Consider the following 13,886-nt stretch of genomic DNA (forward strand, 5'->3'; position numbering starts at 1 on the left):
CGCAAAGTGAATTTATTTTCGCAATTTACGAGTGTTGCGTTGTGGGATTTCTTGAAAATTTGGATGATGGATTGATGAACCTTGCCTGGGGTCGGATCGTGAGTGTTGTGCTCCTGCGTTTTAGTGTTTTTTCACAGTTTCTAGCGCACAAAAAGTTTGACTCGCGAGTGTGAAATACAGAGTATGTTTACGGGGTTGTGAATATACCAAAAACCCGATCGAAATCGCGTTTATATTGCTTTTTGTAGTGATTTATAAAATGTCCTCTAGTGTAATTGTTATTGCGTTGTGCGATGTTCTTTTTCGGATCGCTACCGGCAAAAATACCACACACACACATGTGTGGCTTATAATATCGGTTATGCAAAACCAGTGTACGAAGAAGGAATTAAAGAGCAAAATAGCGAGCGCGTGAGTTGTTGGTGGTTGTAGAAAGCTGAAATGTGTGTATAGGATAGCTGAAAATGCCACACTACTTCAACATAACCTGCCGAGTCCAATGAAGAAAGGCGTGAATGTCTGATAACGGCGATAACGGTATGATGCCTGTACTGAAATTGTCAGAGCAGACTAAAATCGACGTTAAATAGTGGCTACCAAGGAGGAAGAAGTGGATAGGATAAGTACTATGGATCTTGAACTTTTAGCATTTTTATAATGGTTAGGAGAAAACGGAGCAAGGTGACTTACAGACGGAGATTGATTGATTGATTATTTTTATTTGAGACCTTTTAACCATAATGGTCATTCGGGTCTTAGTATTTTACAGAGTTTTGTGTGGATTTCACTGCACTTCGCTATTTTTACACTGGGTTGATGGCAGCGGCTGCTCTGGCTGCTTTTATGGCTTGGATCCTCCACTGCTTTCGTATTATCTTGGCTATGGTAATGCTGAGCTGAATCCCGACCATTATTATCAGGATTGTTAGCTTGATGTCGTAGTCCTCTAATATTCCAGAGTGTACCTCCTGCGTCTCGATGATGGTGACATCTTGATCTCCGACCTGTTTCGTTGGTTGCGAACTTTCGATGCCCATGCTGATGTCCAGGTGTGTCGTTTGTGCTGTTTGTAGTGACTGATGGTTGTTGTGCGAGTTTGGATGATATTAAATATTCGGTAAAAACGCTGATATGAATTCTCGTTGTGTTTTTTGTTGATTTGCCTACTGCTGTGCCTTTTAGATTGATGCCTGTAGGTTTGTCGCTTTTATGAATTCGATGGTTTTTTTTTAGATTGTTGATATCGTTGCCCAGTATTTCTTGTAGCGATGTGCTGAGGTTGCAGTTTTTTCTTTCTGTGTCGTAGATTCGACATTCGATGAGAATGTGCTGTACTGTGATTCTCGTGCTGCAGGTCGGGCACATAGCGGGGTCCTCTCTCTTTGCGTAATGGCCGTGTGTGAGTCTGGTGTGGCCAATTCTTAGTCTGGTGATGGCCCTGTTCATTGATCTATCTTTCGAGTATGAGGTATTCCATTCGAAGGGTGTGTTTTTAATGCGTCTTAGTTTGTTGGTGCAGCGTGTCCATGTGTTGCACCAGGTGGATATATTTTTTTCGTTAATCATCCGTTTGAAGTCGTCGAAAGGTATCTTTATGTCGATTGTGTTTTTTGTAAGACTCCTTCTTTTGCTAGAGCGTCAGCTTTTTCGTTGCCGTAAATGTTTACATGTGCTGGGACCCAACACAGGGCTGTATTTCCTTGCTTTTCGTGTAATAATTTTCTAATTTTGATTATCTATGGATCCGCTGTTTTCGAGCCGTCTGTGTATATGTGGTTGTGGTGCGGGGTATTCTGTGTTGCGGAGCTCGTCGAATTTGATTTGTTTCGCTTTTGGAGGAAGTTTGTCTGGAATTCCTGTGTTTACTGGGAGTATTTTTTCTTTCCAATCTAATGTGTCGAAGGAGTTTTCCTTTTCGATGTTTGTGTGCGGTATGTCGAGTTCACTTAGCAGGTCTTCTGCTGTGTTAACGAGGTGGGATCCTGTGTGTAGTATTCCTCTGGCTAGTTGTTTAAAAGCGTAGTTAATTGTTTTTCTGTTTAGGATTAGGTGTAGTGGAAGTAGGCCACTTTCTGATAAGATGCTTTCGATTGGGCTGGAGTGAAATGCTCCTGTGTCGTATCGTATTCCTTGATGGTAAAGCGGGCTTAGCTTGATGGCGTTATTTCTGTTTGCGCTCTTTATTGTAGGTGCTCCGTAAAGAAGTTTTGGCAAGATTACCATTTGCAGAATGCGCAGTAGACTTTTTCAGTCCGCGCCGAAATTTGTCTTGCTGAGGCAGTTCATTATTCCCAGACGTTTTTTGGTTTCGTCCCGTGTGATTTTTAAATGGTAGTTGTAGTTTAGTTTGTTGTCAATCCAGACACCAAGTAACTTTTGCTTATTGACTAGCGGGATGGTTTCTTGGTTGAGTGTTGGTGGCGTTTGATATTGGAGTTTTCTTCTTCTTCCTATATGCATTATGGATGATTTTGGTGCTGATATCTGAAACCCTGTTGCGTCGCTCCATTTTTGAATTTGGTTTAGGATTTTTTGTATTTTTGAGCGGGTCCATTTTGCGGATTTTTTTGCTACTGCTATGGTTATGTCGCCTGCGTACATTTTTATGTAGGTGCCTTTGGGTAGGAAATCTTTGATGCTATTTACTGCCAGTAAAAAGAAGCTCACTGCAAGGACTGATCCTTGGGGGACTCCGTTTTCCTGGGTTTTTATGTCTGATAGTTGATCTTCGAAACGAACTTGGAATTCTCTTCGCTCTAGGAAAAGGCTGCAGAACTTTGCCATGTTTCCAATAATTCCTGCTTTTGCATGTTTTTGTAGAATGAGTCTTCGCCAGGTTCGGTCGTATGCTTTTGATAGATTATTTCGACGTGTTATTTACTAGAGATGGCGTTTCTCCCAAAATTGTCAATCTCCGTGATGACGTCATTAGTTTGGTGTCCCTTACGGAAGCCATATTGTGATTCTCCTAATATTTTGTTTGTTTCTATATGTTTCATTAAGCGTTTGTTGACCATGCGTTCGAAAAGTTTAAGCACGCAGCTCGAGAGACATATTGGTCTTAGGTTGTCAGCGGTGTTTGGGCACTTTCCTGGCTTGGGAATCGGTATAAGGGTTGACATTCTACAGATTTCTGGGAATATTCCGTTTTTCCCTATTTCGTTGTACGCTTCTAATAGTTTCTTTTTTGCGTAAAAAGGTAGGTGTTGCAGCATTGCGTTATGTATTTCGTCAGGTCCTGTTGCGGTACCTGTTAGTTTGTCTAGTTGCTGTAGGAGCTCATGCAAAGAGAATGGTTTGCATAAGTTTGAGTTGCGATTGCTTTTAAATTGCACTGAACGTTTTTCTTCTCTGTTTTTCTTCTTTAAAAATTTTTGATTGTAGGCTTCGTTTGATGAGGCCTTTTTAAAGTGTTCAGCTAGATGGTTTGCTATGTCGAGTGGTTTTGTGATTATTTCGTTCTCCGCTTCGATGGCCCATGTTCTTGGAGTTGATGCTGGGCCCTTTTTGGAAATCGCACGAATACGGTTCCAGATTTTTCCCATTATTTTCGTTTTTCTTCTTTGATTATTTTTCTGCATTCAGTCCTAGCCCGTGCAAATTCTGCGTGTACTGATTGGTAGAGTGGATCGTTTGGGTTTGTTTTTTGTTTTTTTTTTTAATGTGTGCCTTCTTTGTTTTATTGCTGCCGCCACTGTTGAGTTCCACCAGGGAACCGCTTTAGGGTGTGCTTTTGTTGAGGTTTTTGGTATGGATTGGGTGGCTGCTGATTTGATGGCGTCGGTAATTTCTTCAATTGAGTAGTTAGTGTTGAGGAGAATCCTGTTTTCGATTTCATCTTCGAATTTGTTCCAGTCTGCCTTATCAATTTTCCAGCGAGCGGTTCGTTGTCTTGTGGTTTGTTGTTTCTGACCTATCATAATTGGGAAGTGATCTCTGCCGTGTTGGTCATTCGCAACTGTAAAGTTGACTTTGTCCGCTATTTCAGCTGAGCATATAGTGAGGTCGATGCATGATGCAATATTGTTGTTGCCGTGCATATTTCCCGAGTGTATGAAGGTAGGGGTGCCATCGTTTAGTGTGATCAGGTTTCTATCGTTTATTATTGACTCGAGCATTCTGCCTCTTGCGTCTTCTTTGTTCGAGCCCCATAGGTTGTGGTGTGCGTTGAAGTCCCCTGATAGAATGAATGGTTCTGGTAGTGTGTCTAAAAGGTCTTCGATGTCGTTTTTGTTGATGTGTTGGTTTGGTGACAGATATATGCAACAAATGGTCATTTTTCGCGGTATATTTACTTCGATTGCTATCGTTTCTAGTGTTGAGTTTGTTCGTAGTTTTTTGAATTTGATCCCTGTTTTTATTGCAATTGCGACACCACCTTGTCCGGAAGGCCGGTGCGCGTATATGATTTCGTAGCCTTTGAGGGTTATATTTCTGTGCGGATTTGTTCGTGTTTCTTGTAGGGTTATGATATTTGGGTTGAAGTCATTGATGAGTAGTTGAAGTTCCTCATATTGACTGCTTAGTCCATTACAGTTCCATTGTAGTATTTCTGTTGATGTATGTTGTTTGTTCATTCCGAATCCGATGCGTCAGGTAGGTCGATGTACTCGCGTTCTTCGTTAGAGGCGTGCATTAGTTCTATCGGAGTAATGTCCAGTATTTCGGTTGGTTGTATGCGGTTGCAGCTTATTTTCCTGGATGGCGAATTTGGTGTCGATTCCCTGTTCGTGTTTTGTTCTTTTTGTTTGTGCTTTGGGGCTTTATTTCGGCTTCCAGAAGTGCTGACATCTATTTGAGTTATTATCCGATCGTATTCCTTCTCGGCCCGTTTTCTTGCTGCTTTTTCTTCGGCTAGTACCTTCATACATTTTCCTAGTTTTTTTTCAAGTGCATTGACCGTATTCTGAAACTTTTCTGCAAGTGTGGCATATTCGTTTTCACGTTTTGTGCTGGCTTCAAGAAGGTCGGCTAGCTTCTTGATTTCATCGTCGCGTTTTTTTAATTCCGCTTGAAAGTTTTGTTCAAGGCTTTTTTCAGGGTATCCGCGTAGTTAGTTGCTCTGTTTGCGTTGGCCATTTTCCGTGCTTCCTCAAACGTTATTTTATTGTCAACTTGGATTTTTATGGTCGCTGTTTCGTTCTGCCATACTGGACATTTGTTACTGGTTGACGCATGTTGCTCGCTTCTGCAATTTATGCATTTTTCGGGTCTGTCGCACTTTCCTTCATCGTGTGATTTTTCTCCGCATCGCCAGCATAGTTGTTCCGAGGGGCAGCCGGCTGCGATGTGTCCATATTTCAAGCACTTGAAGCAGCGCCTTGGTCTCGGATAGTATGGACGCGTTGGCACGTTTATATATGCGATTTTGATGGTCGTTGGTGCGTTCGGGCTGTCGATAGTTAGTTCCAGTAGGCTCGTTTTCTCCAGTTTGCCGTTTGTTTTTCTCATTATACGTTTGACACCAATCATCCCTTGCGATTTAAGCTTGGTGGCTATTTCTTCCTCTGGGTCATTGATCGCTTCCCAGCAGGGTACCACGACACGGCACGTATTCAGTGTTTTATGCTCGAACACTCTGACCTTAAGTTCGCCTAGCTTTTCTAATTTCTTCAGATTTTCAGCAGATGCTGCCACTTTGTTTGAACGAAAATTTTGCCGTTTCTTGTTTTTTTTTATGCTAGTAACTTCACCGCAATAGCTTTCTACCGTCTTCTCAATTAAGAAGGCGGAGGTTTCTACCAGGGATCTATCAGCTTCAGCACTTTCGATCACTACAAATTTCCCCGTCACCTTAGGCCTCTGGCCATTTATGTGGGGAAATTGGTTTATGCCGCCTGTTGGCGGCATTCTGCAATTGTTCAATTTCACTCCACTTGCACGTTTTTTGGCTTTTTCTTCGAAATGTTTCAATAGGTTCGCGCGTTGAGCACTCACTACGGGAGTCAAATGACAATGAAGGTGTCAGGATTCAGTTTAACTCGGTTCGCGGCGATTTGCAAAGCACGACTTGTCTTGACAGGTGCTAAATCGGTACTGTACAGACGGAGAGCATGCTGACCAAATCATACACTTCACAATCACATCAAAAATCGCTTTTATAAGCCTTACTAAACATAACGGAGATGTTCTTTTGGTACCTCATCTTGCTCCCTATTCCCCTGTGTGGGAAGGTTCCCAATGCGAGCTTTGCTCAAGAGAAATCAGAATATGTATCTGTGTGGTTGTAAGAATTACGTGAGAGATACACAGACGAACTGGCCTTGTGATTTAATTAGTGAGCCTGTGTGTTGAAAGGCCGATGGGGCGGCTGCCACAACAAAAATTGTACAGCTCGCCTGTTTTGATGTTGACGGTTGCCTTGACGGTGGGTGGCTTGTCGGTTCTCTGACATACAGGTTCACTATGATCTAATGAATGCGTGAGGGTGTTGTGTGAAGTGACTGATGTTAGAGTGCGTTGCGTTGCAGATTTTGCTTCCGTAGCGTGGTAGATGAGAGATTTTTTTTGAGCAGCAGTTGCAAACAACATCCGCTTGCTAGATGTGTGGATTTGTCCGCAGATCGCAGGTTATATATTTATATACATTCAAATGCAGATATTTGCAGTTTTTCTTTTGGATCTTAAGCAGATTCTTTCTAATTTTGAATCATTGAAGATCTTTCTAAAGCATATCTGGCACATTTGGCAGAAATGTGGCATGAAACACAAAAAAATCAAACCTGCTACCTTTCTTAAACTTTACCTCTCAAATATAAGAACGCCATGGAATAATCTGCACTTCTCATATCTTTATGATATTTTCATCATTCAGCAAACTCAAAACAAGGCATATATTGTGGGTATTTCGTCAAGTTTTATGATTTTTCTAGCTTTTGAAAAATACTGTTACATATATTAAATTTTTAAGTGATTATCTGATGTCTCGCAAGTCTGCGTGTTACGAGCCTATGCCGGTGGTATTCCGATAATGACAATTTTGGCATTTTAAAAAAAAACATGCAATTTTTTGTCTTTGAATTTTAAGGGCTTTGGATGCATGTAAATTTGCCAGTTTTTGAACTCATTAGGATACTTAGCTCAGTCCAAATTATATTACAAGAGAAAACGCGTTGTAGATCTTATATCTCCTAAAATTGCGGTCGGCTTACAGTTTCCGAATAAAGTTTAACGTCTTACGAAATAAAGTTACTCATTGATTCGTGAATGGAAAAATTAAGGTGTTCATGAGCAGAAACGCGTAGAGTCGTACGATACGTAAGGTAACCGAAATTACTTAACCTCCACGATTCGCTTGTATCCCGTCACTGCAAATATGATGAGGTTTCAAACATGTTGGCACCTGGCGCGCTTTCGTGAGTTCATATATCGAAGATCGCACCACTCACCTCGGGAAAGTGCGTGCACGTCGTGTTCAAAATTGGAAGAGTCGGTCAGTTCCTCTATTAGTACAAAGCTCGTTATTCCCGTCGTACTCATAAAATCCTGAATCAATGAAACAAAACGTCTTAGATAGAAGATAGGTTCGCGAAAAATATCTTAGTGGACGAGGGCCCATAAATACCGCCAAGAGTTTTATCGTATATAAAGAAGAAACGACTAACACAAAATTCCTATACCCGTGGTGCTTGTGGAGTGTGCAGGAGTATATCCGGCCTCTAGTAACAACAAGTATCGAACTAACACCCCTTTCCTTCCTTCCTTTGATCTACGTTCTGGACCGGCAGGCGTCGGTACTGATCAGCATGCAGGGGTTATTGGAGATCCACATCGAAAAGCTAAATCCCAAGCAGGAATCACTAAATTCGATTTATAACTCCAATCGATCCTGATCAGTAACGAAGTGACAACCGGTGGTGATCAATCAAGCTCAAGCTCAAGCTAACAGTATCATGATTAAAAGTATACTTCCAGCTATACAGGAACCAACTAGTATTACAAAAAGAATTAGCATTACCGTCTCATCCATGATTTAAGAATATGGATCCGACCACTCAAATAGCTTGATCAGAAGTTATTCGAACAAGCGGACGTGTCCGATGTTTCTATGCACTCATTCTTCGCGTTTCGTTCCCTCACTACTGCAGCATACACTTATTTGACTTGTGGCTCATATATCAAAGAGCGGATTATTATTTTATTGTAAACTATTCGTTGCAGTACTTTCAAAACTAAATCCATGTACGAATAAGCGAAACAAACAGGGAACTGTTAAATACCTAGCTTTTGTTAACAGCAAACTGATATAAAATGAACGGTTACCCAAAAGTGAGTAAAACAAAAAAATACGAAAACTGGGTGAAAGTTACTCAGTTTCGTTAATCAATATTACTCATTTTTTCACATTTTGAATCAAAATACGAAAATGAGTACTTTCTAACCAATTTTGAGTAAAATTGAACGAGCGTGTAGATATGATGATCCGTACACTCAAAATAAAATTCACGTATCTTCTACCTGAAAAGCTATATATTTTCCATGTTACTTTTCAGGTGAATGTTACGTGTTTTAAGCCTGTAGTACACTCTTTGACCGAGTGTCAAATATTTGTCACTTTTTAACAGATAAAAATTTGGTCAAAGATAATTATTTGTCACTCTCCAATTTTAACATGGGGCAAACACGGGCAAACAAAAACCATGATTACAAATAAATTTGACCATTATGTCAGAAGGTCAAATATTTGACCATTAGACAAAGAGTGTACTACAGGCTTAAATATGAACTTATGCTAAGAGCAAGCGCACCGGTGAGTTGCCATTTGAGTTGCTATTTTCACAACGCTGGCCGTTGCTATTTTGGATAGCAACCGATGTTCGCACCGGTCGTTGCTATTGGGGATTACCAATTCATCTATTTCTTTTTAACGCCGGCAGTTGCTAATTTCTAAAGACCGTCAGCTAGCATTAGCAAAATGTTTGTGTGTGTGGTATTCCCCAAAAATTCTGCACATCTAGTAATAACCAATTTATCTGTCCGTCAATTGTTTCCGGAATGATCTGCGTTCTTTCTGCTTCATAAAATATCCCCTTAATTTCAAGCAACTCTGTTTTAACTTTGTTTCCATTCTCTCAAATTATCGGTAGCACAATTCTGTTGCAGGTTTCTTCTTTTGTGCGTGCATGGATTTTTTTTATTCTTGTATGTTTAATTAAAGTAATTGCGTTAGACCGTGGAACGTTTCGCAACGTTACCTTCAATAACTATTGTACTCAAAATTGGCAAACTGTCATTAATTGTATTTTGTACTTTGTGCTGTCTCGATTCCTACAATTTGCCAATAACATTTGCAAATTTTCAGGCAAACAAAATTTAAATGTAGAACTCGGAAATTGTTCTCGAGTATTTGGTTGAGTGACGAAGAAAATGATTTCGCGAAACAAATCTTTTTATACGCGAGTATGAAAAGGATTTTTGGAAAGATTCGGGGTGGCTCTCAGCCTGGAAAACGGTAAAATATTGACCACTATGCTGAGAAAGTTTGCCATCCAGCGTTTTACCAATGTTTTTTTTTTTTTGGTAACGCCGCTTTCGAATTCGTCTTACGTTGTTTTCAAAGATTAAAACAGCTGTAGATGCGAAAAATGATTTTTTATTCTACAACCGGATGCAACGGAAAACTGAGACTAACATGCCTTCAAAAAAGTCAGCAGCAATAGTCGGTAATACTCCTGAGCTTCGCTCAAACCTTCCAGGTTTATTGAAATAATGACAAGGTTGACCAATCTTGTGAGGACTTGAGCTTTATGCTTCGTGTAGATTAGAGTGCCAACAAAAATGGTCATCTCGAATTTCAAAATAAACTTTAAATATTTACCCGCCCTAAAAAACACCCTGTGTAAAATTTCAGCTCAATCGAAATTAATATAGACTGGTTCACGCCGATACTTGCGTCCTACGACGTGTTTAACCAAGGCGAAGCATTTCGTCTTCCGGGGCCGACCAATTATGTTCGAAACACTCATTATTTTCATAATATTGTTACGAACATTTACTATCGAGCACAACAAAACAAACAACAGTTTGACATTATTCATCAAATAGCAACGATGCTATCGCGTTGCCAAATTTATTAACTCGCTACTACCCGAGGTGGGATTGCTATTTCCCAAACCAACATAGCAACGCCCGGTGCGGTTGCCGCGTTTTGGTGGGAGTTGCCAAACTAGCTTTAGAAACTTCAATTTAGCCACTGGTGGGCTTGCTCTTAGAAGCAAGTATGATGGTTTTACTCAAAATCAGTGTTTGTGCGGTTTAAGGATAAGATTATTTAGTCCCTAGCAGACCTTTGAATCGTCACCTTCATGAGTAAATCTTCAAGCGATGATGATGCAATATAACTTCGACTTCGGCCCGATTGAGTACCTTCGTTTCACACCGATCCTTCTCTCACAGTTAACACAAAAATCCTTTGCCATGTTTCGACGATATAGTTCTAAAATACGTACTCATGTTTTAAATATGCGTTTTTTTCGTGTTCAAACTGAAGGTATCAGAGCAATTTCACAAAAAACGGGTAACCAATTTATTCGACCATTTTTTATTTGGTTGAATCTTTTCATAAACTTATTTTTGAGAAGCTATTGAAATATTCTAGGTTGGGAAGGTATTGATGACTATGAATATTTCTAAAGCCAAAACGGTTTGTTTGATCAGTGTGACTTTTTCGGCAAAGTTGTAGATAGTAATTTTGTCTTTATGAAAAAAATAAACACTCTGAAGAAAATAAGTTTTTTTTTTTGAAAAAAAGTTAAAAGAAAAACTAAAAATAATTATCTAAAATATACAATAGAATAATTTTAACAATCTGAAACTATTAAAGATCACCCATTTTTTCCATGATCCATGTCCGCAATGTGTAATTGTGAATGTGAAAATGAAATTAAAAAACTTTTTTCAAAGAAAAGATGTTGTAAGAGTACACTAAGGTCGCTTTTTACGCGGCTTTTTTACGCGGATTCCGGAATTTACGCGGTTTTTTACGCGGATTCCGGAATTCACGCGGTTTTTTTACGCGGATTCCGGAATTTACGTGGTTTTTTTTACGCGAATTCCGGAATCTACGCGGTATTTTTTTTTGCCCGGATTTCATTTATTTATTTATTTATTTATTTATTTCGTCAAGCAAATGTAGACTACAGTTATAATAATACAATGCTTTCTTATATTCTATACATTATTTCCAGTAGTTAGTCGTTTTTTTATTTGATTTCTGCCCATGGTGATGTCGATATTTTCGCAGTGCTGGTTATAGTGACGCATCATGCGATTTATTGGGCCATTTTTTGAGTAGTTTGTTCTGTGAGAATTTTCCGAAAATATTTTACGATTTCTTAATTGACGACTGGGTGCATAAAAATTTAGTTGTGATAATAATTGAGTAGATTGCACGCGTTGAGAAATAATGTCATTGATAAAATAAAGCATTGAAAGATCGCGGCGTTCTTTAAGTGCTTGTATGTCTATAAGCATGCAGCGTGCTTCATATGATGGCAAGGGAAATGATGTCCAATTTAGCTTACGAAGCGCGTACAAAAGAAATTGTTTTTGGACAGATTCAATGCGTTCTTCATGTGTGGCAATATGGGGATTCCATACAATGCTACAATATTCCAGAATTGGTCGGACGTATGTAATATATAATAGTTTGATTGTATATGGGTCTTGAAAATTGTGGCCGAAGCGTTTTATAAAGCCCAGCATACTATTTGCTTTGTTGATAATTGTATTATAATGTTCTATGAATGGGAGTTTGGAGTCTAAGATTACGCCTAGGTCCCTAACGATTTTGCATTTTTCTACTGGTTGGTTTCCTAAGAAAATGTTTGTTGGTGGTGTTACTGTTTTTCTGCTAAAGGCTATTGAATTACATTTTTTAATGTTGAGTTGTAATAGGCTTTTGTTGCACCAAGTGTAGAATACATTAATTTCGTTCTGGAATATTTCGAAGTCTTCTGCATTGGTTATTTCTATAAAGAGCTTCATGTCATCAGCATATACAAGCACATGTATTGACTTAAGAAGAAAGGAAATGTCATTTACGTATAATATAAAAAGAAGAGGGCCCAGGTGGGAACCTTGAGGAACCCCAGAAGTTACTTCTATTGGGTTTGAAAAGGAATTTTGAAAGCGGACTATTTGTGTTCGTTTTGTTAAGTATGACTGCAGCCATTCCAAAAATTTTGTTTCAGTTCCGTATTTTTCGAGCTTGAAGAGTAATAATGGTATGTCGATTCTGTCAAATGCCTTGCTAAAGTCCGTATAAAGAGCTTCTACGTGGTTACCGTTGTCCATTACAGTCAGAGCGAAAGTTATGAATTCCAAAGATTTGTGGTAGTTGATCGGCCTTTGTAAAAGCCGTGCTGTTGAGTTTTAATTTGGTGTTTTACTTGTTGAAAGATTTTTTCATTAAATATTGATTCAAATAATTTTGGAATGCATGAAATAATGGCAATCCCACGATAATTACGAATGTCAGATTTAGCGCCAGATTTGAAAATTGGCACTAAATTTGAAGTTTTCCAGAGTTCTGGGAAAATTCCATTCTTCAGGGACATGTTAAAAAGGTGTTGTAAGGGTGTAGATAGTTGTTCTGCCAAATTTTTGAGAAAAATTGGAGCTATTCTGTCAGGTCCAGGACCTTTCGTAGCGTCTAAATTTTTAAGTGCGTTTTGAATTTCGAATTCAGATATTTGATTGACAGATAAAGAATTCGAAAATTCAGGAAAATACGGGAAGTATTCGCGGTCGCGATCTGTTTCTTCATATGTGGTGTAAATTTCTTGAAAAAAAGTGGCAAAAAGACTACATATTTCATTACTAGTTTGTCCTACATTACTGTCAAGATGCATTCGTGATGGAAAGTTGTTACTTTTTAGTTTGGTTTATACGTAATTAAAGAAGTTCTTTGGGCAAGACTTGATTTGATGCTCGATTTTACGATTATGTCCTTCATGTGCAATTTTAATGGCTGCGTCAAGTTGACAGCAAATTTCTTGGTAATTTTGAAGATTTTTGCTATTGTTGTCTTTTTTGTATATTTTATGTGCTTTTTGTTTTCTATTTTTTAGGTTCTTCAATTGTGGATTAAACCACACTGGATATTTGTTGGTGTTCGTTCGTCTTTTTTTTTTAGAGGTACATTTTCTGATATAATTTGATTAATTATTTCATAAAATTTTGTTACTTATTCGTTGACATTTCCTTCTTTACAAATTATACTACGCCAATTTATTATGCGAAGTCTACGTTTGACTTGTTCGAAGTCAGTTTTGTGGTATTCCGGTACATCCTCGTACTCGCAGTCGCTGGGGTACGAAGTGTTATTCATTACTATTGAATATTCAATTGCTGTGTGGAATGCTTCATTTTTCCAGATGGGAGTCAATGATGCATCTACACAGAAGTCTTCAGTGCAGTTTGTGAATAATAGGTCTAAATAAGTATTTTGTTTGTTTTTGACATGATTGATTTGATATAGACCGAGTTCTGAGGATTTGCCAAAAAGATACTGCAGTGTTTCGTTTTCGCCTACGACTGGGAGTAAGATAGATTCATTTTCAATGTCTACAATAAAGTCTGCATTACGTTGGTTGAAGTCGCCATAGACATGCAGTTTTACTTCTGGTTTCATGTTAGACATAATAGATTCTAGAGTTTTGAAAAATAATTCATACGAATGTTTATGAGCATGTTTCGGTGGAAAGTACACGGAACAGAAGATATGTTCTTTCCCAGCAATAAATGCTTTGGCCCATACGTGTTCAAATTCTTTATATTTGTCGGATATTATTTCTTCAGAAGTAAAGTCTACATTAATGGCAATGAGGACTCCACCGCCTGACTTTTTTTGACTGGTAGACAAATTCCGATCGTGCCGGAATACA

The 13,886-nt window shown here is 38.8% G+C and overlaps 1 protein-coding gene across 1 annotated transcript; it reads right to left on the minus strand.

Moving 5' to 3' along the window:
• Positions 1–5,001: 5,001 nt before the first annotated feature.
• On the minus strand, positions 5,002–5,850 carry LOC129716982 (uncharacterized). Its single transcript, XM_055666827.1, has one exon. The coding sequence runs from the start codon at positions 5,848–5,850 to the stop codon at positions 5,002–5,004; it is 849 nt and encodes a 282-aa protein (XP_055522802.1).
• Between the last annotated feature and the right edge of the window lie 8,036 nt (positions 5,851–13,886).

The sequence above is a fragment of the Wyeomyia smithii genome, chromosome 1, assembly GCF_029784165.1.
Source record: "Wyeomyia smithii strain HCP4-BCI-WySm-NY-G18 chromosome 1, ASM2978416v1, whole genome shotgun sequence".
Classification (NCBI taxonomy): Eukaryota; Metazoa; Arthropoda; class Insecta; order Diptera; family Culicidae; genus Wyeomyia; species Wyeomyia smithii.